This window comes from Peromyscus eremicus, chromosome 5 (assembly GCF_949786415.1).
Source record: "Peromyscus eremicus chromosome 5, PerEre_H2_v1, whole genome shotgun sequence".
NCBI classification, from domain to species: domain Eukaryota; kingdom Metazoa; phylum Chordata; class Mammalia; order Rodentia; family Cricetidae; genus Peromyscus; species Peromyscus eremicus.
The window spans coordinates 119,413,364-119,439,520 of record NC_081420.1 but is presented as its reverse complement, the minus strand read 5'-3'; the positions used below and the strand labels follow the sequence as shown (position 1 = coordinate 119,439,520).

At 47.5% G+C, this 26,157-nt stretch overlaps 1 protein-coding gene and 1 long non-coding RNA gene across 3 annotated transcripts in view; one reads left to right on the top strand and one right to left on the bottom strand.

Moving 5' to 3' along the window:
* Positions 1-5,185: 5,185 nt before the first annotated feature.
* Positions 5,186-26,157, bottom strand: part of Znf827 (zinc finger protein 827) — a 177,641-nt gene continuing 156,669 nt past the window's right edge. Inside the window, exons 9-15 of one of the 2 annotated variants that reach the window (XM_059264292.1) lie at positions 23,312-23,449; positions 19,535-19,706; positions 18,390-18,556; positions 12,943-13,134; positions 12,440-12,617; positions 10,589-10,621; positions 9,093-9,200 (exon numbers count right to left, since the gene is read on the bottom strand). In XM_059264292.1, coding sequence (XP_059120275.1) covers positions 10,606-10,621; positions 12,440-12,617; positions 12,943-13,134; positions 18,390-18,556; positions 19,535-19,706; positions 23,312-23,449 — 863 coding nt within the window. In that variant the 3' untranslated portion in view covers positions 9,093-9,200; positions 10,589-10,605. Of the gene's footprint in view, positions 9,201-10,588; positions 10,622-12,439; positions 12,618-12,942; positions 13,135-18,389; positions 18,557-19,534; positions 19,707-23,311; positions 23,450-26,157 lie in introns of both variants that reach the window. The other variant, XM_059264291.1, reaches the window with a different exon arrangement.
* Positions 7,574-12,443, top strand: LOC131911886 (uncharacterized). Its single transcript, XR_009379453.1, has 2 exons — positions 7,574-7,812; positions 11,911-12,443. It is a non-coding gene; the product is annotated as an uncharacterized LOC131911886 (long non-coding RNA).

Below are 26,157 nucleotides of genomic sequence, written 5' to 3'. Positions count from 1 at the left end.
TTACATCTGCCTGTGACCTTGAGGTACCTGCCCCTGGGGCGTGGCCACTGGGGGACCCTTAAGACCTGGGATGCATGTATGCTCTCTCTCTTTACTACCTCACGGTTTTTGGATGCTGAGACCAAACAAATCAGCATGGGACATAGCTGTGGGGGAGGGGGGCGGGTAAAGCTACACATGAATGGAGCCTGGTGGGCCAGGTGGGTGCTCAGTACTAGGTGTACTCAGTGGCTTGTAACGGATGCAAGTCTGCCACGGTGTGCAGGACGTAGACTCGGAGACTTGGGAGGGAGAAGAGAGGGAGTGGATAGTCAACCCATGCTCCCATGTTGGGGAGTTGGGTGCCAGATAATGGAGTCTACTTAATGAGCAAAGGAATTTATTTGGGGGTTAACTCACAAGCACGGAAGATTTATTGTAGGGTCTGGGAAAGCTGAGCTATGTCCCATACTGATTTGCCTGGTCCAAGATCTCAGCATCCGAAACCGTGAGGTAGTGAAGAGAGAGCATGTGAGTATCCCAGGTCTTTGGCCACACCCCAGGGGTGTGTACCTCAAGGTCATAGGCAAGTGTAACAGTTACAGCTGCCTCACAAGGCGGTGCTTCAGGGCATGGCTCAAACAGCCACCCACTACACTAGAACATCCTCACCAATGGAACAAATACAAAACCGACCCCAGAATAAGAGTCCTAAATCAGTGGTAAAGCACTTGTTTAGCTCATGAGAGGCCCTGAACTCCACTGCAACTCCACAGACAGACAGACAGACAGACAAACAAGCAAAAAAATCAAGCAAAATCCCAAATGAAAAGCGGCTCTAGAGATCCACCCATAGATGGCTTTGGACAGCGTTCCTTCCTTAGCATCGTGACCCCACACTGCCCTTGACTCTGACAGCTCCATCCATTTTTCTCATGAGTGGGAGGAAGAGGGAAGAACTTTGAGCAGACACATCAGGTTGGGTGAGGGAGCCAACATTTATCTAGAGCGTAAAGTGCTGGCAACACGGGGACAAGAATAATAGTTCTGCTGGCATCTCTTGTTCTCCACTCTACAAGCTCGCTTTCCTGCGGCCTGTGCCAGGTGTAACCGATGGCGTCACAATCTGACTTTATCATGTGCTTTTTCCAGGCCTGCTCTGTCGGCTCTGTGCCTGCCCCCAGAGGCCCATTCCGCCATCCCTAGTCATGGGCAAATCCATCGCTTATGGTTGAAGGAGTGACAACTCTCTGTTGTTACTAGAACCCAATCTTTCCACCCCTTGTGGCAATTCTCACGAACCTCGTGAGGGTCATCAGAGGGCTCGTATTCTAGATGTCCGTGGGGATGGCTGGCACCAGCACACTGAAATTGACTTTTTTTTTTTAACCTGTTGCACTCTTTCCAGTTTCCCACCTGTGTTCCTGGAATTGCTTCCAAAATAAATGACTGCACAGGAATCTTTTTCTCAGGGCTTTATTGGAATCCAGAAAATATAGTTGTATAAAGCTAAATTACAGATAGGTAATAGGGACAGATAATAGGGAGAGATAAACAGGTCTGTCGATCTAGAGAAAAGCTAATAGATATAGCTAGATCGATAGATAACAGATAAATATGTGGGTAGACAGACCTAGAGAGAAGACAGCTAGCAGGCCAGTAGGTAGGTAGATGGCGATATCTGCTATACCTGTATTCTGGACAGACTCATTGCATGGAGAACATTCTAGCAGACATTCTGCTTGGAAGTGAGAAGAAGATGTGTGGCTTCCTGCTCTGTATAGCCCACACTGCAATAGCTATGGATTGTTAACTAGGAATTACAATTAGAACCAAAACCATTCGAGATGGAAGCCAGACAATGAGTGCTGGTTTTCTAGGCTTCCTTTGGATCTGGAGAAACCCATCTTTCTGGGATGATTTGGAAAGAGCCTTACCGATGTGGTCCTAGCTGGGTATGTGTACATACATTGTGATATCACTTCCCTGTAAGCACATAGGATGTGTCTACGAGCTAGTTTTCCTAATGTGCCTACAGTTCATGGAGTGAGAGTCTTGAGCAAGTGGGCATATCATAACATTTAGCAATTCATTATGCTAAAATTAAAATGACTTTCATGACACATGCTAAGACATTTATTCTCTTAAAGAAAACACACGAACCACTCTTGGCAGGGAGCTCAGCTACCCCATTCGTCATCAGAAGGAGACAGAGCAGTAGGGTGGTGGGAAGTGGGGGGCGGGCAGAGTTAGAGGGAGGGAGGTGGGCAGGGCAAGGTCTTGACACCCCATGTATCTTTTTTCTAACTCATTTAGCCAGACGAAGTAACCACAGGTTGGTAAAGCATGTCCAGGCCACTCTCGCGGTGACTCAGGCAGTCAAAGCCTGGTGATTTAGCTTTAATTCAAAGAGAACAATGTCAGATAACTCAAACTCTGGAATGGGTAGAAAAATATTTTTAGTCATTTTTTTCATCCCTGAGCCCACTGTGGCTTGCGAACAGAGGTGCCGATATACTTTTTTTTATGATTGCCTTGCAAGAATTCTGTCTTGCAATGACTTTTTCTTGTTTAGAAAGAGCCACAGAATCATGCTTTATTATTTGCAATATGTTAGGATGAAGAGGGGTCTTAGCAGCTAGTTCAACCTCTTTTGTGTGTATGTGTGGAGGGGGAGTAGTCAGAGGGCAGCCTTGGGCATAGGTTTTTGTTTTGAGGTAAGGCCTCCTCTTCTCCTGCACATGCCAATCTAACTGACCCCTGCTTCTGGAGATTTTTGTCTCCACCTCCTGTGGGAGGATTGAGATCACAGGCATGTATTATCACACCCACTTTATGTTCAGGGAATTCAAACCTGGGTCCTCACACTTGCCAGGCAAGCACGTTAGCCACAGAACCATCTTTCCAGCCCTCAACCTCTTCTTCCGAGATGCTTAGCATTATGTAATAACTGCACCTTTTTTGCTGAACCAGGCCTCAGCTTCACAGCAGTGTCTATCCTGGTTAGAAGCTGTTCATGACCAGACAGGTCCTGCTAAATGGGGAGAAACCCATCTGGCATAGGGGCATTTATTTTGAAATAGGAATTAAAGTAGATTCTCTGCTCTTGGTCTATTGAAACCTGAGAACTAAATACTACTTAGTCATTTCAAAAAGGAATTCCAAGAGAATACGGCCATTGGCTTTCTGCCTCCTTTTGTATTTTCTACCAACCTAAGCACCTGATGTGCTGTTCGGTTTGCAGATCCAACTCTCTAAGCATTATGAATGAGAGATCTATAACTTCATAAGAAGTAGCTGAGGTCTTGATGGATAATTTGAGATCACTCAGGTTGTGAACAGGGGAGGATGGGCTTCTTTAGGTAGCAGGGGTCCCCACATGTCACTAGACCCAGGACCTCTGCCTGCTTGATTAAGGTGATGCTCACAAAATAAACTCCACTTTGAGGAGGCCCCCCTCTTCTATGCTGAGGGGATTTAGTGCAGTTGAAAATGTTGGCAGCAGAGTGACGTGAATGTTTGAATTGATGGTCCTTTGAGATGAAGCCTGAACTTCTCAGGGTACTCCTCTACCATGGGACTTCACTCACCAGCTCTAAGCTGCATTTGGGAAAGATTTAGTTCGACATTCTCTGTCTGCTGGAAGCAGAAGACCCGAGGTGGCCACCCTCTCCTTATGTGTGCTCTGAGTCCTCCAGGCCCTCTGTCCTCACCACCGACTGAGAGCATGGAGAGGTCTAACGAGGTGCCTCCCCCTTTAAGCTGATCATGTTATCCGTCAGCACTCAGAACTGCGGTAGAATTCTAGCATGCTACCCATGTTCATCAAACCTTAGTATTTCCCCCATTCCCCAGTGACCAAAGCCTCTGATTAATGGTCAGGTATACTTTGGTGGTAGGCATGAAGTGAGCCATCAACCACAGACCCAGAACTCATGGCCATGAGTCCAGGCTTAAAAGATACTTATTGCTTGGCACTTCTATGTATCTATGATTAAATGTCAGCAGGGTGGCTGGCTTGGAGGTGGCCAGTCCATAAATGCAGACGTCTTCTGTCTCGAAAAACTCTGTTCTCAGATCATTCCTTACGTTCAGTGGAAACTCATCTCAGGGAAATGATTTCCAAACTGACGAGTGGTTTCTGTCCATTACTGCCTGTTCTCAATGACAGGGAACAGATATGATAACTACTGTGTCTAGGAACAAAAGAAAACAAACAAAAAACGTGTGCACCAAATGGGAAGCCACTAGTGCTCGGAGTGCTAACCAAGGAGTCTATTCATTTTAATATTTTTCAGAAAGGCCTAGGCACCCCTAAACAAAGCTGTGGGTCGCATAAAAGAATATGCCTTCACTTAGAAGTACTTATTGAATAAAAATGAAGATAGAAATGATGAGTGGCTGATTCATTTACACAATGGCTTCTTCTACAGTACCACAATTTAAGAATATATTGAATCACTTTAAATGTTAGATTAAAGCGGCTCACAATTTTTTGAAATAAGCAAAGGACATTATATTTATAAGCATGCAAGTTGAGAGCCTGGCCAAACATTCTCATCTGTTTTACATATTTTTATCAATTGCCATGGATTCACAGGAAAGTCTCATGGATGAAACTTTAAAATGAATTTTAAAAATTATTTTCGTTAGTCACTAAGATTTTCATCTCCGTTTTTTGGTCTTAGGTAATTTCTCTGGCATTTTCCCTTGATTGACAAACCATGACTCCTTGCTCTGGTATAGAATATGTTTAGCTTGAAGAATATACTATTCCCCCCTCATTAAAAACTCCTATTTGCTGAACTTTACTAAGACAAATGGATTCATCTGCATGTTAACCCTTTGGCTATGAGGTCAATAAGATGACATCAGGCAGAAGAAGGTTAAGTAAAGATGCTGAACACTTGGAAACATTTCTAAAAAACGTCCAGGAAGGAGCCAGATGCTGTGGTCCTGCAAGACACGTCATGCTCTCGGCCTTAATAGATGTTAGTGACTTGCCAGTAGTCATGTTTATAAGCCCAGCTGATCAAAATTCGCTGCACTTTGCAACAGTTACACCTAGGACAGGAATTTCAGGAAACCTGGAACACAGTGAAAACCACAGGACAAAGAAAGATGAACCAAACTCGGAGGCTTCACAAGCAGTCAAGGATGGCAACCAAGAAAGAAAAAGAAGCCAGAGTATAGCCAACCTTTTTTTAATTAGAGTTATTATACTTCCAAACTGGATACACTAGAAATCGGCAATGCAACGTAAGATGCAAAGGAGAATACCAGTTACTGTCAAAATGACCCTGTACAGCCTTGAATGCAAAAGCTTTATACAATACAAATCTCAGTCGTGTACACAAACCTTGACAGCATGATCATCTGAACATAATATGAGGAGTTTAAAAAAAAGGAGAGGAAAGTGCTGAGGGACCCTAACTGCATCACTCCGTGGAAAACCAGGCCAGCTTCCATGGGAGGATGCAGAGTGAAAACCGAACTGAAGTCAGCTGCTAGGCGAGTGTCTCAAAGGTGTTAGTGTTTTTCACGGGAAGGATATCTACGGAATACATCCTTCCCTGGGTATCAATCAGCAAGCCAGATTCAGGGGCACATTTTATCTAGGTGGATTCTGAAAAATGCTGTAGATTTTCTTCTTTATTAATAACAACAATAATATAAAAAGTCAAACAAACTGCAAACACACGTTTTCTCACTCAGAAAACTTTATAATTTACCAGAAAGATTGATGACTCTTTCCAAAGTGCTAAAAAAGTTGCCCAATTACATTAAGCATCACTAAGTCATTCAAACACAGGTTCAGTGGCAAGCAGTGAAATGCATGGCATTTGAGCAGAAACGTCTCCACCCACCTCCCCTTCCGCTCTCCCAAGCTCCCACCTGAAGACCTCTTATTGCACAAGTGGCATGCTGTAAAACCCAGGGTCCGCGTTTTCAGGGTCACCTATTCAGGTTCTTAACCTGTGGGTGCTTCTGTGGGAGTCACCTTTCTGCCCACTCCGGGGGACCCCTGTGGCCCTGTACTGTTGTCACTGAACCTAAAGTTTTGAAAACACATTTATTAGCCAAGTGGCACATTCTCCATTAAATGGGGATAAAAACATGACTTTAAAACAAAAAACAAAAGCAAATAAAAAAACAACAAACCCACCCATAAACCCAGTGACCTTGGGGGCATATTGTCCAGAAGTGTCTAGAGTGTCTTTTACCGAGATAGCGACATGGCGAGTTGAACGACGTTTCACACAAGGCCAAGAGCAAAGGTCTACGCAGGAGATCGACTGAGGCTCTGGGGCCTTCCTGGGCTAGCTGGTTGGTCTCCTTGCCTTTGTGGAAATCTCCGTAGTGTAAACTTGTTTTGCCAGGGTCCTAATCAGGCTCCTCACCTATGGCTGGACGACGGGGCGGGGAGGGAAAGAGACCTGCTAGGTTTTCGAGAGGGAGGCTGAGAGGGGATGGGGAGCCAATGCTGTGGAGATGTACAGTCTTCTGGCTTTCTGTCCAACTGCACTAATCAGTGAAGCAATCCCGCCTACAGGAAGAGATCAGGATGCTTTTATTCCCCCTAGTTAAAGTAAGGAACAAGGAAAGTGGGCACTGTCCCACCGAGGATACTACAGTGAGGGAAAAGAGCAACAGTGAGAAAGCATTCCTCCTGGACACCAGTTCTTCCTCCGATAAATAACAGAGAAACTTTCAGATTCCAAACTTCTCATTTTCATACAAAGCACATTTCTTCCCGCTCTTTCAACCTGTTGCATACTGGAAATTCTGCTGTCTTACAAATACAAGCAGTGAACATATTCAGCCAGAGATTTTCTTTTCCTTTTTAAATCATCCGTTACTTTTTAAGATAAGCAAAGGGCTATGCAACCAATTCACACCTGCTTCCTGCTGCAATAAAGTGCTGCGATACACTGCCATTTTAATGACCGTAAAATAAGAGCTTTAAATAAGTATAAAGTCAGCCTCCTAGCAGGGCTACATCTACTAGGCGTTAACAGAACGGATATGGGGTCACTAATACATGGAGGTTACACTCCAGCCAGAGGCTCTGCCCACGGGGGGGCTCCTGGGGCGTCAGTGAGGCACAGGACTAACAGCACCTTCTGTTGTGCCCTTCCTTATACGTCAAAGAGGTCGTGGCTAAAATCTCAAACATACAGTCTACTCCTTCCATAAAAAAGGTACGATTCCTTCCTTTTCTTGTACTTATTCCTTTTCCCCCAATGAGAAACAAAACTAGTGCGAGGCCCACGCCCTGTGCAAAGCTGCCGTTTCTTTTTAGTCTGAGCATTTACACCCAGAATCGATCCAAACCCCTTTAATCTCCTCGGCTGCATTTATCAACCACAAAAATTTCCACTCATACAATTTTTTTTTTCCTGCAAACAATGATAGCAACTGAATCAATACATCACACACACATATATATTCTGCCCTTTAAAAAGGATGCATTCCCTCTCCCTGTCTGTGTGTGTATGTGTGTGTGTGTGTGTGTGCATTCACCAAAGACCTTGTCTCCATGTGGGCACACACACAGAACACCCAAGTTTTGTGATGTCAGCTGCGGAGCTGTGAGACATTCCTTAACAGAACTGTTACCTGGCTCTCTCCATCTTTCTTAGTGGAGATGTGAGCTCCAGGCTTCGAGCCTGGGAATATCCCGGCACCCTGCAGATCTTCATCCACTAAGCACCAGGCCCTACCACTCTGTAGCCATAAACTAAGGAGAGAAAGGCCGAGAAGGAGGTGGGGAGACTGTAGTGGATGAACAATCCAGAAGGGAGAGAAAGAATGTTCATCACTGTCAAAGAGGTCGGTACAAAAAGAATGTGCAATAGAAATGTCATGGCACACACCATACACACACACCATACCACACACACACACATACACACACACACACACACACACACACACACACACACACACACACACACACTTTCTCTTTCCCAATCCACAAATGTCCACAACACCCCAGTCACCCAACAGAAACCCAATGTACCAGTGGAGAAGTCTCCAAGTGCTGATTGCTATTAAGGACACTCTCGTTAGGGTTTAACATGACAAAATTCCTTTCAGAGAGAAGTACTCAGGAGGGCTGAGAGTGGGAGTCATGGCTGGGGAGGCATGCCTCTGAAGGTAGAAGTGGGCAGCAACACCTCTCTGAAGATTGGCTAAAGCAGCTTTCAAGTCAATGCAATAGGTATACATACAGAGCCAATTTTCTACTCCTTACTAAGATATACAGTACACATGGTCCAGACCCCTGGGGCCTGTAGGTTTTGCAGCAACATACACCTGCTGGGGTTGTGTTTAAGTTTTGTGGGTTTTTGTCTTTTCTTGTCTGTCTCTTGGTTTTTGGTACAGAACGTGGCTGTCCTCAGACAGTCTCTGCTCTTTCTCTTAGTCCAAGATAGGCAAGGAAGGAGTGTTTGGGTGAGGGGATGCTGGGAGGCGCAGTCTGAGGTCGGGGAGGGTGGAATGTGAGATCCAGGTGGCTCTTGGGGTACAACATTGTTAAGGGAATGAGATGGGCAAAATCCGAGTTCCGGTATTTGTCAAGACGCAGCGGGGAGCCGTTGAAGGCCAAGGCCTTGAGTGCCAGGTTGGGCTCCGAGCTGCTGCCGTGGGCTGCTGACAAGGCCACGGTCTGCAGAGCCTGCGAGGCTGACATGACTGACAGAGGGGACAAGAGACTCCGGCCACCCCCCACAACCAGGAGTGGGGCTCCAGGGCCAGCTGGCTCTCTGGAGGCTGGACTCAGGCCTTTCTTGTCCTCCTCGGGGCTGTCTCCACTCTGGTGCTTCTTCACATGGCGGCTGAAGACAAAGGGGTGTGTGGTCTTGAACAGGCACTCTCCGCAGCTGAAGGTCTGGCGGGGGGCATGCTTCAGCTTCTTGTGCAGATTGAGATTGTCCTTGCGCTTGCAGCTATAGCTGCACTGGTCACAGTGGAAGGGCCGCTCCCCGGTGTGCACACGCACATGCTCGATGAGCTTGTTGGCCGTCTTAGACAGGTAGCCGCACTGGTCACACTTGTAGTGGTTGCCCAGGCGATGCTCGCGGGTGTGCGTCTCCAGCTCCAGCTGGTTGGTCTTCACTGTCTGGCAGATCCGGCACTTGTACTCCATCTTGTAGTGGGTCTTGAGGTGGCACTCCATGGCAGCAGGGCGGTTGGTGGAGTAAATGCAGAACGGGCACCTGCCGGGGGAAGCAATGCAGGGGAGGGTCAGCAGGGAGGGCCCAAGGGCAACCCCACATCTCCCCTCCTCCCCAGCCTGCCCCGGGTCAGCCCTGCCACCTCTCAGGCGGCTTGGCTTGGCTTCACTGCCGACAGTGCAGTCCAGGTCAACAGGGAGCTCTGGGTGGTCCACTTAGCTGCTGTGGGGGCTCCAGGCTGCAACAGCCGAGGCCGGCCCTCACAAAGGAGCAGAGAATCCTGCCCCCTCCCAGCCCCTGGGGCCCTCTCCCTCCCCACCCCCACCTCCCCCACTGGACATGGCAGAAGCCTGGGCTTCCTGACCTCCCCTCTGGATGGGAGCGACACAAAGAACCGACTTTTCATGCACCACACCAAGCACACGCAGAAAGGCTAGGAGGCTTTGAAGAACAGCTTACAGGGGAGAGCTCCCTCCAGCAAACAGAAAGGTGGAGCCAGAGTCGTGCTTATTACGGGGTGTTAGGATGAGAAGGCCTGTGTGTGTCCCTCTGTGTGGCAGTGTGGTGTGCGTGTGTGCACCAACATGCATGTCCTCTCCTAAAGCACCAGATCTTCCTCAGGAATGGGAGGTGAGGACCGTGGCAGGGGCCTGGGAGAAGGAAGCCCACACAAACGGCCCCTCTACTCATGAGGAATGAGGAGGAAAGGGATTGCTCTCCAGAGCTTGAAGACATTCTTAGGACATAATCATGTCATAGAAATACCAGTGATCCAACTGGAAGGTGAATTCTCCTGGGGTAGGACTTTTTTGAGATTTCTTTTGCATTCTCTATGGTGCTCAGAAGAGCACTCGGGAATACTGACTCATGGTCTGAGCATCTTTGCAGGGCATTGGGTAGATTTAACGTGGTGGGCGGAGTCCCAGCTCCAGCACCGGACTGGGCTCTAGGTGTCTCCTCTAGCATAAGGCCTGGGTATCTATCTCTGGCTTGGACTCTGCAGTCTTTCCATCATGGATCACCTACCACCAGCTCTGTCACAGTCAGAGGGGCTGTGAGGAGTGGGGAGCGTATGTTTACAGAAGCTGCTGGGCTGCACGGCCGGAGCTGCCGGGGTTGAGTCTGTGACGTAGAGGAAAACTGTAGCATGTGTGCTCTTTCCAAAAAGAATGCAGATGCCTGAGTGACTGCCTCAGCTTGGACTGCGCTCCTGCAGGGCAGGGCTCGGAAGGGGGCTGTCCTCAGAGGGTTGGAGAGGTGTTCAGCAGTCCCCAGCAGTCCCCAGCCGTCAGGGGCACCGTGCACTGCCTCCTGAGCACCAAGCTCGCTGTTAGCCCTGGAACCTCAGCTCACAGAAGAGTGCACAGAAATATAAAAGCCCATTCCCAGGTCAAGTGCACACACAACCCCTACGCCAAGCTGGGCCTTACCTAGAGGAGTCTGAAACTCACCACTGTCCTGAGCTACGGCAAAAGAAAAATAATAGTATAATCTTATTTGATCTGCATTATGAACAGGATATAGAGTACAAGCAGTCCCATCACAGAAAAGCATTTAGACATCGGCGGTCTGTCTCGTGTTAAGGATGTTTCTGTGACCCTCAGCTCAATCTGTATTTCACTGCTCAGGCAAAGCACTCAGGCTTTTCCATGCTCCCATTATTTATCTTAAAGACACTTTCTCAGGCAAATTCATTCTCTGATATGGCAAAAGAAACAAACAAAACAAAACTCACTGTATAGCCAGAAGGCATTATCAATTTTTTTTCAAAGTATTCTTCTACTTGGTTGTCCTAAAACATAAACTATCATACGGGGATGGTTAGCGCCAACAGGAAGTGTCTGACCCAGTAAAGCATTGAGGTCATCGTGCAGTGTGTCCCCAGTGAGTCAGAGGCTCAGACCTGCTTGGGGTCTCCAAAAGTGAGATGCAAGGTCGCACATGGCGTGGGTGTGACTGAGCTACCGGAAGGTAATGATACTACTCTGTCCACAGAAGGCAGAGTTCCGCCTTTTAATAAAGAGTACACAAATCTCGATAAAGGGACAGTGGGATTAAGCCAAATCAAATTCCCAGCTGAGCTTCTGCCAGGCATTTCCCATCCTAGCTGAATGGGTTACGACCAGCCCTTCCCTCCCACCCTCCCACCTACACCCCGAAGGGTGGAGCAGGACGGACCGGCATCAGCAGCACATGCTGCACCCCAACGCTTGTGTGTTTTTGCAGAGGGTGCCCTGACCAGCCAGCCCCACTCCGCCCCCATCACTCTGCCCCAGGTCCCTCTGGGCTCTCCAACTCTTACCCGTTCAGGAGGCATGGCACCTCTCTGAGGTTGTTTCAAGGATAAAATGTTTTAAAATGAAAGACCGCCCCCCTGCTTATATTAAGAAAATAAAGAAAAAGTGTTTTCCCCATTCTTTTACCTACACGGTGATTTCTAGATGAAAATGCCTGGACAATTGTGTCTTTCTGTCCCCAATGATTTTATGCTCATCTCTTTACTACATCCAAAATGCCTTGTGATTTGGGACTCTGCTTCCAGAATCACTGGAAGATTAAATTCTGGTAGTGCTGGGACATTCATTTCCTAAGGTGGGAATGATATTTTATTCTTCATGTGCCCTTTGGCGTCTATGGTCAGGCTAGTCCCATATAGTATGCTTGGTAATAGATGATGGGGCTCACTTGAGGCCAGGGCCTCGTTGCAAATACTGCTTAAGGATGATGCTCTTTGTCTCGATCTTTTGGGAAGGCGTCAGCACATCTGCAGGAAGACACAAGGCACTTGATGTTTCCACGAACACCGTTGCCTCTTGTCTGATCAAACCATCAAGATTCTACTTTGGGGGCCGGGGTGCCTACAGGACTGACTTAAACGCTGAACACGTCAGGCCATCTAAACAGCGAACACAGGAACTTGCAGTGACAGCTTGTAAAACGATGGCTACCTGGGGACGCTAGCCTGGAACCCATTAATTCCAGTGTGAAGACGAGCCCAGCACCGCAGTACGAGCCGAGGCCTTCACGCTGTGCTGATGCATGGCATTGCCCTTGCCACGAGCCTGGGTACTTGTGAAGTGGCCTCTCCTGCTGATGTCGGTTGACTACCTTGCGGACAGCGGGAACCCCATCCAGCCAGAGGCAGCAGATCTTTCTAACTCCCCCATACCAAGCTCCCCCACTCTGTGACCCCCCAAAACCTTCATAGGGGTTAGGGTAGGACAGGGGAAAGGGGTGTTTAATAACAACTCAATAAAAGATTCTGTACTTGCTTTCCTTACTTGAGCCCACCGGTGGGGACAGTGTGGCATTTCTTATGCTCCAGCAGCTGCTCGGGGGTCTTCATGAACTTGTGGCACACGTCACACTCAAACATCCGGGTGATGAGGTGGATCTGCAGATGCCGCTCAAACATATTCTTCGTCTTGCAGACAAAGTTGCAAAAAATGCATTCGAACCCTGAAAGGACCGAAGCTTGGTGTAGGAGTGTGTGGGGAGAGACAGGCAGGGAGTCGCGGGAGAACTCCCCTTCCTCCCAACCCCGCGTCTTGTAACACATACAGCTTTCTGGGCACCATGCCCCACATCACTGCACTAGAAACGGTTGAATGTCCAGCTTCAGTGTGTCCTGTCCCCTCCCCGTCTTCCCATCCCATATCCGAGCACAGACCAAGCCAAGGCAAAGGCCCCGTTTTAGTAGTGAGCACCACACTGCAGGCTGTTTTCCTCTTCAAAGTTAGTTCTCGGGACTAGGTCGCCCTAGAGTGGGCACCTCTCCCCTCACCTTTCTCTGGCTTCTCCTCGCTGTTCAGGGAGGGCTGGCTCCCGGGCACCACGGAGATGACCAGCACGTTGTTCCCACTCTTGCTTCTCTGGGAGCCGTCTGAGTCATCTTTGCCATTGGCCGAATCACTCAGAGTCGACAGCGAGGATGAGGAGGGACTGTTGGATTCACTGGGGGTCTTCCTGTCGTCCCCTGGAAAATGAAACAAGCCAGGTCTGGTACGGAGGGGCGGAACCCCTTAGAATGATGGCAGGTGAGGCAGCTGTCACCAACAGCTAGGAGCTCATTATTTCCGGTGCCCCCAGGGCACCCACTGGGAACCTGGTTCTGTGCAGCCATGGTGAGGGCATGTGTGGAATGTTGGGCCAGATATGTGTGTGGGCACTGATGCGGGTCTTACAACAAGGACAATATGACAGTAGTAGCCAAGATGGGTCACACAGAGTCCCAGGGTCTCCGTTATGTTTTAAATGCTTGTCTCAGTTTCTACTCACAAACTTCCTCGGTATGGGGCTGTAGCTCAGCATCAGAGAGGACTTAGCATGCTTGGGGGCTCTGTCACCCCACAGTGTGGACACCACTACACCTCTCCCAGGCACTAACACCACTCCTGCTTCACAGAGGTCATATGAGATCGCTGTACCAGGTGCAGAAGTGTGAGTCAGTCTACCTTGTTCACATTCATCAGCACACATCCGGCTCTCCTTCCACGCCAGGCATAAAGAGGTCAGCAAGCCATTAAAACCTAGTCTCACGAGACTCCAGCCAGTGCTTCCCATCTATACTGCTACTGCAACAGCTAAAAACCAGAATCTATCAAACAACCACTTTTCCCACACTGGACATGAGGCAGTGAGAGGTTAGCCTCTGAGAGACAGGACAAGGAGGCAAGACCACAATTGCTTGGCTTCCTGCCCTAAGCTATATCTCAGGTTGCAGGGCAGGAAGAAGGACACAGGAGGAGCCTGATGGACTCCCCTAGAGAGAGACACAGCCAGGGGCCTGGGGAGGTCAAAATGGACAGACCCTGAAACACGGTGTCAACAAAGAGCAAGAACCCAGAGGCCTACAGAGGTCAGGAGGACGTGGGTCAGAGCAGGGGTGAGCAACCACCCATGCCGGAGGGGGAAGTCACCTGAGAACAGTGAGGTCAATGCCTGGCACTCACACAGGGCTGATCCCAGCGCTGTTCCCAGCAAGGGTCAAAACAATACACAATTTACCGGCACTAGGTGGGACACTGAGGACGGACTTCTAAAAAAGGGGCAATAATTAGTCCAAGTAGATGATCCATACCTGTCTAACAAATCACAGAAGAAAGAACCTGAAATATCAAGGCTTCCAAGTACCTAAGTCCTAAATAAAGGTCATCAGTGCTAACAGGAACAAAAGATACACAACTGAACAGCCAGCACGGTAAAGTCACAGTGTTTGCTTTCTAAACAAAGATTATCAGATATGCAAAGAAACAAGAAAAACCAGCTCAAATGGGGAGGGAAATCAACCAACCAAATCTAACCCAGAACAGTCAGAGTTTTAGCATTTTTAGTAGAGGACATTATAATTATATTTCAAATGTCCAAAAAGTTAGGCAGACACGTAGAAGATATGTGGAGGTCCAAATAGTACTTCTACAGACAGGCCATACATCACCTGAGGTTACACAGTAGGAGGAAGATCAGTGTGCTGAAGAGTTTTATGTCACCTGACACAGGTAAAGTCATCTGAGAGGAGGGAACACCTATTAAGAAAATGGCTTCATAAGACAGGGCTCTAGGCAGGCCTGTAGGGCATTTTCATAATTAATAATTGATGGGGAGGGCCCAGCCCGTTGTGGTTGGTGCCACCCTTGGGCTGGTGGTCCTGGGTCTTTAAGAAAGCAGGCTGAGCACGCCATGAGGAGCAAGTCAGTAAGCAGCACCCCTCCATTGTCTCTGCATCAGCTTCTGCCTCTAGGCTCCTGTCCTGTGTGAGTTCCTGTTCTTACTTCTTCCAATGATGAACGTGCTGTGGAAGTGTAAGCCAAATAAGCCCTTTCCTCCTCAACTTCCTTTTTGGTCATGGTGTTTCATCACAGCAACAGAAACCCTTACTAAGACAATCAGTAAACCTTAAGTAACAGCTACAGGAAAGATCTGAAATGGAGCAGAGCAAAGAACCCTCCCAAATGAAAAGAACATCCTGGCACTGTGAGATGCTCTAGGCAATTTTATATGAGACTAACTGAGGTCCTGATTAGTTGGCCAGGGCATAACTTAACTTTTGTTTCTTTGAGATGGGGTCTCTCTATGTAACGCTGGCTGTCCTGGAACTCACTATGTACCTCAGGCTGACCTCGAACTCACAGAGCTCTGCCTGCTTCTGCCTTCAAAGTGCTAGGATTAAAGACATGTGCCACCATGTCCAACTAATATCAATTTTTTTTTTTTAAGTGTAGCCCTGGCTGTCCTGGAACTTACTGTGTAGACCAGGCTGGACTTGAATTCAGAGATCTGCCTGCCTCTGCCTCCCAAGTTCTGGGATTTAAGGCCACCACATCGCCGACAATTTTTTGAGATAATCAAAATGTTTCTAACTTGTGGAAAACCATAAGGCTCAGTATCTGAGAAGCTCAATGAATGCCAAGGACAAGAAACATGAAGAGCCAAGAATGCACCTATCACCTGGCCACTCAGATGCCAGTTTGAGCTTGACAGTGAGACCATGTCTGAAAAAGAAGACATCCATATCAAGAGACACAGGGGATGTCATCATTAAATTGCATCAATAAAAACAAGCAAAGAAAAAAAAATCCCAGAGCCTTGTGTGATGTCACGCTTGTGTCTTGCACTCAAGGGGCTGAGTCAGGAAGACAGAGGGACCGAGGCCAGCTTCTACTCCACAGTGAGATACTGTCTAAAATAAAGTAAAAGAGAAGAAAAGAAAGAAAAAGGAGAGAAAAGTCCCAGGAACAGCCATAAGCAAAAAGTCACGTTATGTGGAAGAGCCGTGAGAAAGACAGCCAGCTTTCCCACAGGAGCAATCCTTGTGAAAAGCGACATCTTCAGAGAAACGAAAGACTGTCCACCTCAAACTCCGGACCCAGTGCAAACACATCATAAAGACAAGGACAAACGAACAAAGTTGACATTTAAGAAGATGAAAGAACTTATCACCTGTAGACTTGAATTTAAGAAAAACTAAAGTGCGTCTTGTAAACAGAGGGCACAGGGCAGCGGATGTGGACAGAGGCGCCAGCGCACCAGGAGGAGTGCTGGATGCTGAGTGCGCACAGGGAAATGCGTTTCTTCCTCTTATTTAAGTGTCTTTGGAAAGTAATGAAAGTATTGGCACTTAACCCCACAGGACAGGCTTAGAGCCCACTTGTGAGGAGAAATCTGAAAACCCAACAAAGGCTCGAGGGGAACTCGGAGGTGTGCCTTTGTGGGGTTCTGATACAAAGCAGCATAAACATGAAGGTACATAGTGGACTCCATGTCATGAATATTGGTTTACACAACTTCATAATAACCTAGATTATTAATACACAGATTGGGATGAGTAGAACCAGGCCAAAGTCAAACCTCTCAAAGCAGTAGTAAACAGGAAACTCTCACTGTCGAACTGTTAACTTCTAATAGGGGTCAGAAAGCGATAGTCCGTGGACTCATGCTAGCATCCCGCTCTCATGAATCAGTTTTACTGAACCAAGACCGTTCACTTGTGTATCATCTACCAGGACTTTCAAGTTCCTATGGATGGAGAGCTGTGTCAAAACAAGGACACACAGGGAGGTGGGTAGGGAGGGGGGAGAGGAGATCTCGGAGGACTTGGGTGGGTGAATATGATCAAAATACCTTGTATGAAGCTGTCTAAGAATTCATAAAATAAAAACGGAAGGCCTGAGAGCCTGGAATGTTCATCACCTGGGTGCATGGAAACTCTAGCTTGCAGCACCTAGACTTACAAACAACATTATCATCCCCTTCCATAGCAGCCAGAAACTTCTTCAGAGCGTTTCACTTTGTGGCTTCTGCCCTAACAAGTGAGGCTGTGTGTCCCAGGTTGCCTTGTCAGTTCAGAGGGAACAGTGTCTACCCTGTGCATTCTGTGGTGCTGAGGAGGTGTGTTGACATTGGTTAGTCGTGAATGGGAAGTTTCCATGGATGCCAAGTTAACCTCTTCCTGAGCTGAGGGGTGGAGAGGACTGCAGAGGGGTGAAGGGACTTTCAGGGACACACTGGAGTGGAAAGGGTGACAGAGTCAGGGTTTAACAGAAAAGACAAGAGAAAAACTACCTCAAAGCCAGTGTGAGCTGGAGTGAGACTGCCTTTCCCTCCATTAGCCATTCCAGAAGGCCGAACTGAATCTGTCTTCCCTGTGGGTCTCCCAGCTCACCTACCCACCCACAGTGCTAATACAGTTACAGTCAGATACCTGACTGAAAAATGGCACCTTCACACTCAGCATAATACCTCTGTGGACTCCAAGTCACTGCTGCTCAACTTACTGACAAAAATAGACCTTTTTTTTTTTTTTGCTATTGGCACCAGCAATCCAATGGTCAGAGAAACAGATCCTTCTCGGCCATGCACATCGTCAGCACAACTGTCAGGGAGATTCCCCTTCCTGGGTCCTTTGAGAGGCAGCGATGTGATGGGCTGACCCCACGCCCAGGACCGGCAGTTAGCAACATCGGCTCTTAATTTGTAAGCACCGTAAATGGGGGTGGCGGTGGGAGTAGAGGGCAGTCCCTCTCAATCTCGCTTAATGACTTCATGCTGGTGTCGTCCGTAAGCATCACTTTTGAGGGTGTAATTGTGAGGTGAGGTCAAAGTGCTAACATTAACGGAAGAGGCTAACCAGCGTGACAGGCTCTCCACGAAGGGCGAGCACTGGCCAGGCCTTGTCAGCATGGTTTCAGAAGATGGTAGTCATTGTGGAGCCTACAGAATTCAGGGTACAGTGCCCTGGTGCAGCAAAACAGAAGGTTCAAGGCCCTGCCAAGTGTCCTGAAGGTGGTCAGAACAGAACAGACTGTAGGATGTAAAGCAAGCCCTGTTCTGGGATGAGGTTCAGAATCCACATCCTGTCATTGACCTTGTATGGGACACCCCATCCCATAGTCTCTCAAATTCACATTAGCAGGTTACTGTTGGCAGAGATGAGCAGGCAAAGCACAAGCCCGGGCAGAAGAGTTTAGTGACCATTAGGTGTGGTGACGATGGCCAGGACCAGGGGAGGACCAAGCATGCAGCTTGTGGGTCTCAGCAGTATCTATGCTCCTGCAGCAAACTCCAGGTCTACTTAGGCCATGACACTATGACTACAGGGGTGATGTGACTCTGATGCTCTGGGAGAGTCCCCACTCCTGTGCAGGACACACTCAGGTCTCACAGTAGTGAGAACACTTCTGCCACGTGCATGCCAGTGGGGTGCAGGGGACAGAAAAGGACAGGGACGGTCACCTGTGTGCTTGGTGCCAATGTGATTCTTTATCTCTGCTTCCTCCATGGTTACAAAGTCACAGGCCGTGCAGCAAATGGAAAACATCCACTGTTCCTTGTCCACGTGGAGGGACATGTGGCTTACAAACTGGACATTGAGCTCCGTCTCAAATCCACACACATGGCAACTAAAACAAGGAAGGAAAGGGGAAGGGTAAGACAGGCTTTTAAACACAGGCTGCTCACTTACATGCAGTGCACACGAGAACACTAGTTTTATGTGTGTTCATTATAGCAAAAGGTACAGCATCAGGAAATTCCTCTGCCTGCTCGGATGCTTCTGGAGTGGTCACCATGCCAAATAGATTAGATGCCAGCATAATACAGCAATCCCATACATGCTATAATGATGCTAAACAGTCATAAAGTTAATTAAAAACTACAGATTCCAGATGCTGCACATGGCCCAACGGGCTCCTCTGGGCGGTGCTGCCAAGGTATTCAGTGGTGGCCCACTGGCGGATCAGACTGCTGCACCTCTGTCTCCCTTTGGCTCTAGAACCCTTGGGTGCAGCGAGGAGAGCCAACAGATCTTTCCGTGGCACTCTGAGCAAGAGGCAGTCACATGACATCTCCCAGGAGAAGCCGCACATCCACTTAGATGCCTTGCAGGGCAACTTTCTGACAATATCACTAGGGTAAGATTTGATAGACTCGGGGGTTTCATGCTGATTCAAGGTTGAACACAGAATGTAGTGTGTCATAATGGGCAACCAGGGGACAGCACACTGGGCCATCTGAGCAACTGCATGGGAGTTCTCAGACCATCTTTTTGTGTGTTTTTCCCTGTTATTCTTAGGTTGTAGCAAGGTACTCAGCCACCAAGTGGAGAGCCGCACCACAGCTAAGAGCCAATCATCCACAGAGCCCTGGTCTCTTTCTGGAGCCCTGTCTTAAAGACCCATCCCTCAGACCAGTTCTCTTTCCAGCAATTTTATTGGAGCCACCTGGGCTAGACAGGAATCTGTGCAAAGGCAGGGTTAATCTAAGCAAAGGACATATTAGAGCGAGGCGAGCATCTGCCTGAGGGACGGGACTCTGGGCAGGCAGAGAGGGAGTGTCAGCGCCAGGGTCTAAGAAACTTGGGCGAGCCGCTCTTGACTCACCTGTAATAGTAAGGGTGTTTCTTCCCGTCACTGCCTTCAGAAGTGACGGCGCTGACGATGTCCTCGGTGTCGGTACTCACCAGCTTCACAGAGTGCACGGTCAGGTGCTGGTTCAGATTTGCACGGCACTTAGCAGCGTACGGGCACAAATGGCATTTGTATTTTCTTTCCTCTGGGGGAGAAACCAAAACTGCTCTCAAAAAAGAAAAAAAAAATTCAAGAGCTCACTCAGAGGAACCAATAAAAGTCGTTACAAGTCTCCCTTCACGTGGGGACAAAGGTCATGCCTTGCAAGGGTTCCTAAGTGTATCCCTAGCAGTTTGCTCCTGTATCAATACTCAACTCACAAGGATTAAAAAAGGCTCTCTCTAGGCAGCGGGACAAGACTTTGAGGCTGAAGTGTGGGTTTTATGGTGTCCAAACCAAATCTGATTCAAGGGAGGTTCTGGAAGCCAAAAGCAGCATGGTAGCAACGGCTGCATGACTGCAACGCTGCATGACTGTAACGCTGCATGACTGTGCAACGCTGCAAGACTGCAACGCTGCATGACTGTGCAACGCTGCATGACTGCGCAATGCTGCATGACTGCAACGCTGCATGATGACCCAACCCAGAGCCATGTGCCACGCTTGGAGCTGCTTCCTCAGAGTTCTCAGATTTATTTGTCTTGGAACCTCGTCCTCCATCCCTCTTCATGACAAGGTTTGCTGCATGAGTGTGAACGAGTGTGCCATGTGTCATCCCTCATCCCTCTTCATGACAAGGTTTGCTGCATGAGTGTGAACGAGTGTGCCATGTGTCATCCCTCATCCCTCTTCATGACAAGGTTTGCTGCATGAGTGTGAACGAGTGTGCCATGTGTCATCCCTCATCCCTCTTCATGACAAGGTGTGCTGCATGAGTGTGAACGAGTGTGCCATGTGTCATCCCTCATCCCTCTTCATGACAAGGTTTGCTGCATGAGTGTGAACGAGTGTGCCATGTGTCATCCCTCATCCCTCTTCATGACAAGGTGTGCTTGCTGTGTGAGTGTGCACATGAGTGTGTCCCACTTTTGGGCAGGCACTAAGATGGAGAGAGCTAAGGAAATAAACACTGATAAAACAGGAGCCTAAGAGGTCCATCACTTCCCCTCAGCTCCAGGCCCCAGCCAGCCAAGGAAGAAAAAACTAATGAAATTAAAGGGGGAAAATGACTTGTATAAAATAATTTAATTGGAAATTTTCATTTTACGTAAATAAAATTGAAAAATCTCAATTAATTTGTTAATGGAAATTGGCTCATAAAGCTGACAAGGTTTCAGGAGCACTTCCAGAGCGGCGTTCTGAATTCATTTGATTAATCACAGAAATTGTTAAGTCCACGGAGCAGCCCTGCTTCCATGTTAGATGATTACAAACTCACTTCCTATCCCAATGTCTGGGCTTGGCTTGAAGACACTTGTCTCGTTTCCTTCACCAGGAAGAATGTGGGGTAAAAAGTGTTCCCATCACAAAATGCAAGATACCACGTTCTGTCACGGTGCCACCCTCCACCCCATTCTGACAGTGGCAGGCTCAAGGCTGGCCCTGAGGTGTGGGGAACATATCTTAGAGTTTCCACCTTGGTGTTGAGAGATGAGGACCTGGGTTTCAGCACTCAGGTTCGCTTCCTCGAGGGGGAGTAGTCCCTCGAAGGGCCAGTAACACTGGGATTTCCTCTTCTCAGGCGTAAGGACTACCTGGGAAAATCTGCCTAATATCTTTATTAACAGTATTTCTTCATCAGCTTTCCAAATTTCCCTTCGTAATGGATTTATTCAAGTTCTTGTCTCAGTGCTATTTTGGTAATTTTGCTTAATTATCTATCAGCTAACTTCTATGCTGAAGAAAAAAAAATGAGATGCCTTATTCTCCAATAATTCTCTCTTTCTCTGAAACACACCTGCCTCTGCCTCCCAAGTGCTGGGATTAAAGACATGTGCCACCACACCCGCCTCCAAAATTCTCCAGTGTCCTCTGTGATTAGCTTTCCCTTTCTTCCCCAGCCCAGAGTGTACCTGCTTCCCTTAATCAGGCATCAGGGAAGTTGTCTGGATTTAAGTGCTCTTTACTGACTCCTCAAGATGAGCGACAAGTTCCTTTATTTTTTCTTATGATTTATTTTATGTGCATTGGTGTTTTGTCTGCATGTACATCTATGTGAGTGTGTCGGATCTCAGGACCTGGACTTACAGACAGTTGTTGGTGCTGGGAATAGAACCCGGGTCCTCTGGAAGAGCAGCCAGTGCTCTTAATCCCTGAGCCGTCTCCAGCCCCCTTTATTTTTCTATGGCTTTTGTGCTGACTTGAGCTGTATCTATCTTAGGTGAAGGGATAAAGTGTTCTCATTCCTTTTAGATATCTGATACTGCATTTTCTTTTTCTTCCCTTTTGAAAATTGATCTTAATTAAGTAGGGAATTTTATTCCTCCTCAGTTACTTGGTTACTTGAAATTTCATTTAAGTATGCTTAAAGAACAAGGCCTTAAAATGCTCACTTTTTAAAAACACGTTATTGTTTTCTGTCTAATATATGACAAAAACTTGAATTTAGTGGATTTAAAAGGATAAAAAGGTCAAAATTAATTTGTCCTATTAATATTGTCTCTGCATTTAGTTTTGCATAATTGTACAAAAAAATCTTACTTTGAACCTTTATATTTTTCTTTTTTTTAGATAGGGTTTGTACTCCATGCTGAGCTCAAACTACAGATGCTCCTGCCTCAGCCTCCCAAATGCTGATATTACAGGCATGTTTCAGCATGTCTGGCTCTATCATATTGACAGCTCTGATATTATAGGCGTGTTTCAGCATGTCTGGCTCTATCATATTGATAGCTCTGATACTACAGGCCTGTTTCAGCATGCCTGGCTCTATCATATTGACAGCTCTGATATTACAGGCGTGTTTCAGTATGCCTGGCCATATCATACTGGTATATCATCTGGATGTCTTTAAAGTCTGACTTAATGTTAGGCTTTCAAAACAGTTGACTGTACTTCCTTCGGTGCTGAGGACTGAATGCTGGCCTCACATGTACTCTACCGCTGAGCCACACTTCAGGCCCGTCATCTGCACCTTCGGAATGCTTACTGATAAGGTCACTTGACCTTTTCTGCCTTCACTTGCTTTTGCTGATTATGCTACTGTTTGTTCTTTCTTTACTTCTTGTTAATTGGTTGCCCTCCTTGTCCTGACCCTTAGCACCGACATTTGCTGTTCATTGTTACAGGTAAACAAAGACAGAAACTCTCTCTCCACCACCATAGTGCTCCCCCGCCCACCGCGCCTGCCACCATGAGATGAACCAGAGGAGTGTCTCTTAAGCTCTCACACAGCCTGGCTGTGAACAGCCGTTCTTACACAATCCTATACCATACTCAGCACTCACACTAAATCTATATTAGCACTCATACTCAAATCTAAATTAAAATCTCTTAATAAAAATAAGTGGAAACTAAGTAGGTGGGGTTCAGCCCCAGCCTCTGAACCTTTGAGAGGCTATAAATCCATTCTTCTTAGAGTTCGGGAGTTGACCTGGAGGTACTTAAATGTATATCTTTTCTCATTAGTTCCTCTGGGAATCCAACGAGGCTTTTCAATATAGAGAAGGTTTCCAGGGTCTCATGTACACATAACAGGCAGCACGGCCCGTAAGGGTCAGAACCGGCTAACTTTCCACCACTTCCTGTAGCGATTCTCCTACAGGTCTGGGAGGGGCCGTGGCGCACTTGGAAGCTGTGGTCCCCACTCACCCGTGTGCAGCGAGAGGTGTCGAGACAGGGTCTGCTGTCGGCCGAACACTTTCCCACACACATCGCACGGAAAGAGCTGGTCATTGAACTTCCAGGAGGGTAATCCATTTCCTGCCTCAAGGACTATCTTCTCTGTCTCTGGGTAAAGAGAACAAGGCATTGTGAGGAACACAGGGCAAAAAAAATGGATGGCATTTTAGCCAACTATGAAGATGTGTTCAGAGGCTTCCCCACTAACAAGAACCAGTGGCCATCCTCATCCTCATCCCTATCAACGAAGGGTACTGGTGGGGCCCCAATGGCAAAGAGGTCCACAACCCAACATCCGTTGTGTCTTGGTGGTTCCTCTTACTGGTAAAGGCCAGTGTACACACACACACACACACACACACACACACACACACACACACACACGCCTGACAGCACTCTCTTCTCTACACAGAAGGTATTCAATAAACACTTGGGTGGGTGAGAGCTACATGATAACTTTCTAGAAATGTAGACACCTGCTACAAAACAGTAAACAAAACATTTGAGAGGCCAGGTTCCAATATGAAAATAAATAGTTCCATGTCTGCAGAGAAAATATCCCACTGCTCTTTATAAAGAAAAGTTTTGCTGCCAAGTTCTGAGTTGTGCAAAGTCTTTAGCCAGGAGTTCACATAAAGCTGACTCAGGACGACCACCACACAGTGCATGTAGTGCAAGAGCACCGACTGTGGTGCTCCATGTCTCCTGTCTCATCCGGATGCAGCCTTGAAGGGAGTAAGCACACTTCAATACACTCTCTTTCCAGCTTAGAAACCTTTTGTTTCCCATCGTTGTCAATAGAGTTTCCCTTTATTTCTGACCCGCGCCTCTTCTTAATGAACCACAATGGACTACACAAACATCTCATCTGAAGCCATGTAAGAAGGCAGGTGACGGACAGGGATGCCCGGAAGAGGGGAGTGGACACTTCCAAGGGACTGCTGTCAGTCAGCCAGTGTTTGTCCTTGACCTGACCGAGTTACTGTGGCCTTCCTGAAGCACGGTGCTACATTACAGAATGGAGTGCATATGGGGAAAATTAAATGTCACCAGGAACTTTTCCTAAGATCCAAGCAGAAGGAAGTGTCCTGAGTGCCGCTTGGAGAACACGGCAGAACCAAATGCTTGATTTCACACAACTAGGCTAAACCGTTTCCAGATACAAGTTTCCACCCGTGTTTGGAGAAGTCAACTGGATCAATGCACATTTGAATGAGGCTTTGCCCGTCAGTGTACTCTGAGGAAAGAAGAAACAAATGCTGCAGACTGGGAAGGAAGAGCAGGGAGAAGCCGTGGGGAAACTGGGGTAATGTTTGCTGTGCGGTCCTCGCCAGCAATCCCAGCCCTGATAAACACATCTATTGATTGATCTGTGTTTGTTAAAACACAGCTCTCAAGGCCTCAGGGAGAAGAAGCTAGTCTGTGTCAGGCAGGAATGCCTGACTAAGACTGTCCATAGAGCACGGGGTGGAAGGGCGTAGGGGATGGTGGGAAGGTGAAGAGTGGGGTCAGTCAGACATCTAAAGACAAGGACCACTCCTGGGTGACCGTCCTCAAGCCTGAGTGTGGGTATTTCAGCCACACAGAGATGGGAATGGTATTTCAAGTAGTTCCTTCCAAGTGTGTAATCAAATAGCGCTTTCAGGAGCGCGATAATTATAATAATAGGTGGAGGTCAAGATGGCGCAGTGTCTTCCAATGCATCCACAATAAATGAATTAATTGTGCCACAGACCCAGCACGTAGGTGCAATTAACAATGAAGACGCCTCTTAATAATTCTTCTGAGTATTAGTCATGTACTTGAGAAGCTAAAGCATCATAAAGAATTCAGCTACTGCCACAGTCTTAGAAAGCTGTGGCAACTTTGAGGACCTGGACAACTAAGCAGAGAACACACCACATAGGCACATGAGGCACCCAACATGCCCCAGGCCCAGCCCGTCTGGGCATGGATCTTAACCCCCTGGTGTCTGCATCTATGCTACAGGGACTAAAGACTAGTCTTACTTTACAGTCAGATGAATGTGGACTTCTTAGCATTAACATATTGATTAGTACAATTAATTTAATAGCATAACTATTAAGGTCAACTGATAATTTAGAGCAAAAAGTAAGGCATATATGTCTGTAAGGCTAATCTTGGCTCTCAGTTGGACATTCCTGGAAAGAGGTGGCCTCAATGGAAGAGCTAGCTCTTTCAGAATGGCCTGTGGCCATGTCTGTGGGACATGTACTTGATTACAAATTGACATAGGAAGGCTCAGCCCCCGGAGTGGTACAATCCCTAGGCAGTGGGCTTGGGCTGTACAATAAGGCTAACTGAACACTGAGAGCAAGCCAGTAAGCAAGGCTTGTCCATGGCTTCTGCTTCAAGCTCCTTCCTTGAGTTCCTGCCTAGGTCCCCCTTGATGATGGACTGTAACCTGTAAATCAAATAAGTCCCCCGGCTCCCCAAGTTGCTTTTGGTCAGAGTGTTTATCACAGCAACAGAGAACAAATTAGAATAGTGTTTTAACTAAACTTAAGAGATGTGCTCTCACGACTCTTAGTAGAAATGCTGGCAGTCCTAAGTCAAACTGCCAAGGTTTTACGGCCTCCCAGTCACACCACATCCCAGGTCGATTCTGGCTGAGACAATCTCTCTGGCAGACACGATCCCTGTTAACCCGACAGTCATAGTCACAACAGTCCTTTCCTGCTGTCCTCTCCCACTATGGAGGCAACTGCTGTTGGTCATGAGTTAAGAGCACTGTCCATCGAAAAGGCTTTTGCTTTCCTGATGAAAAGAAGGACATGATTGGGTGTCAGTTTTCT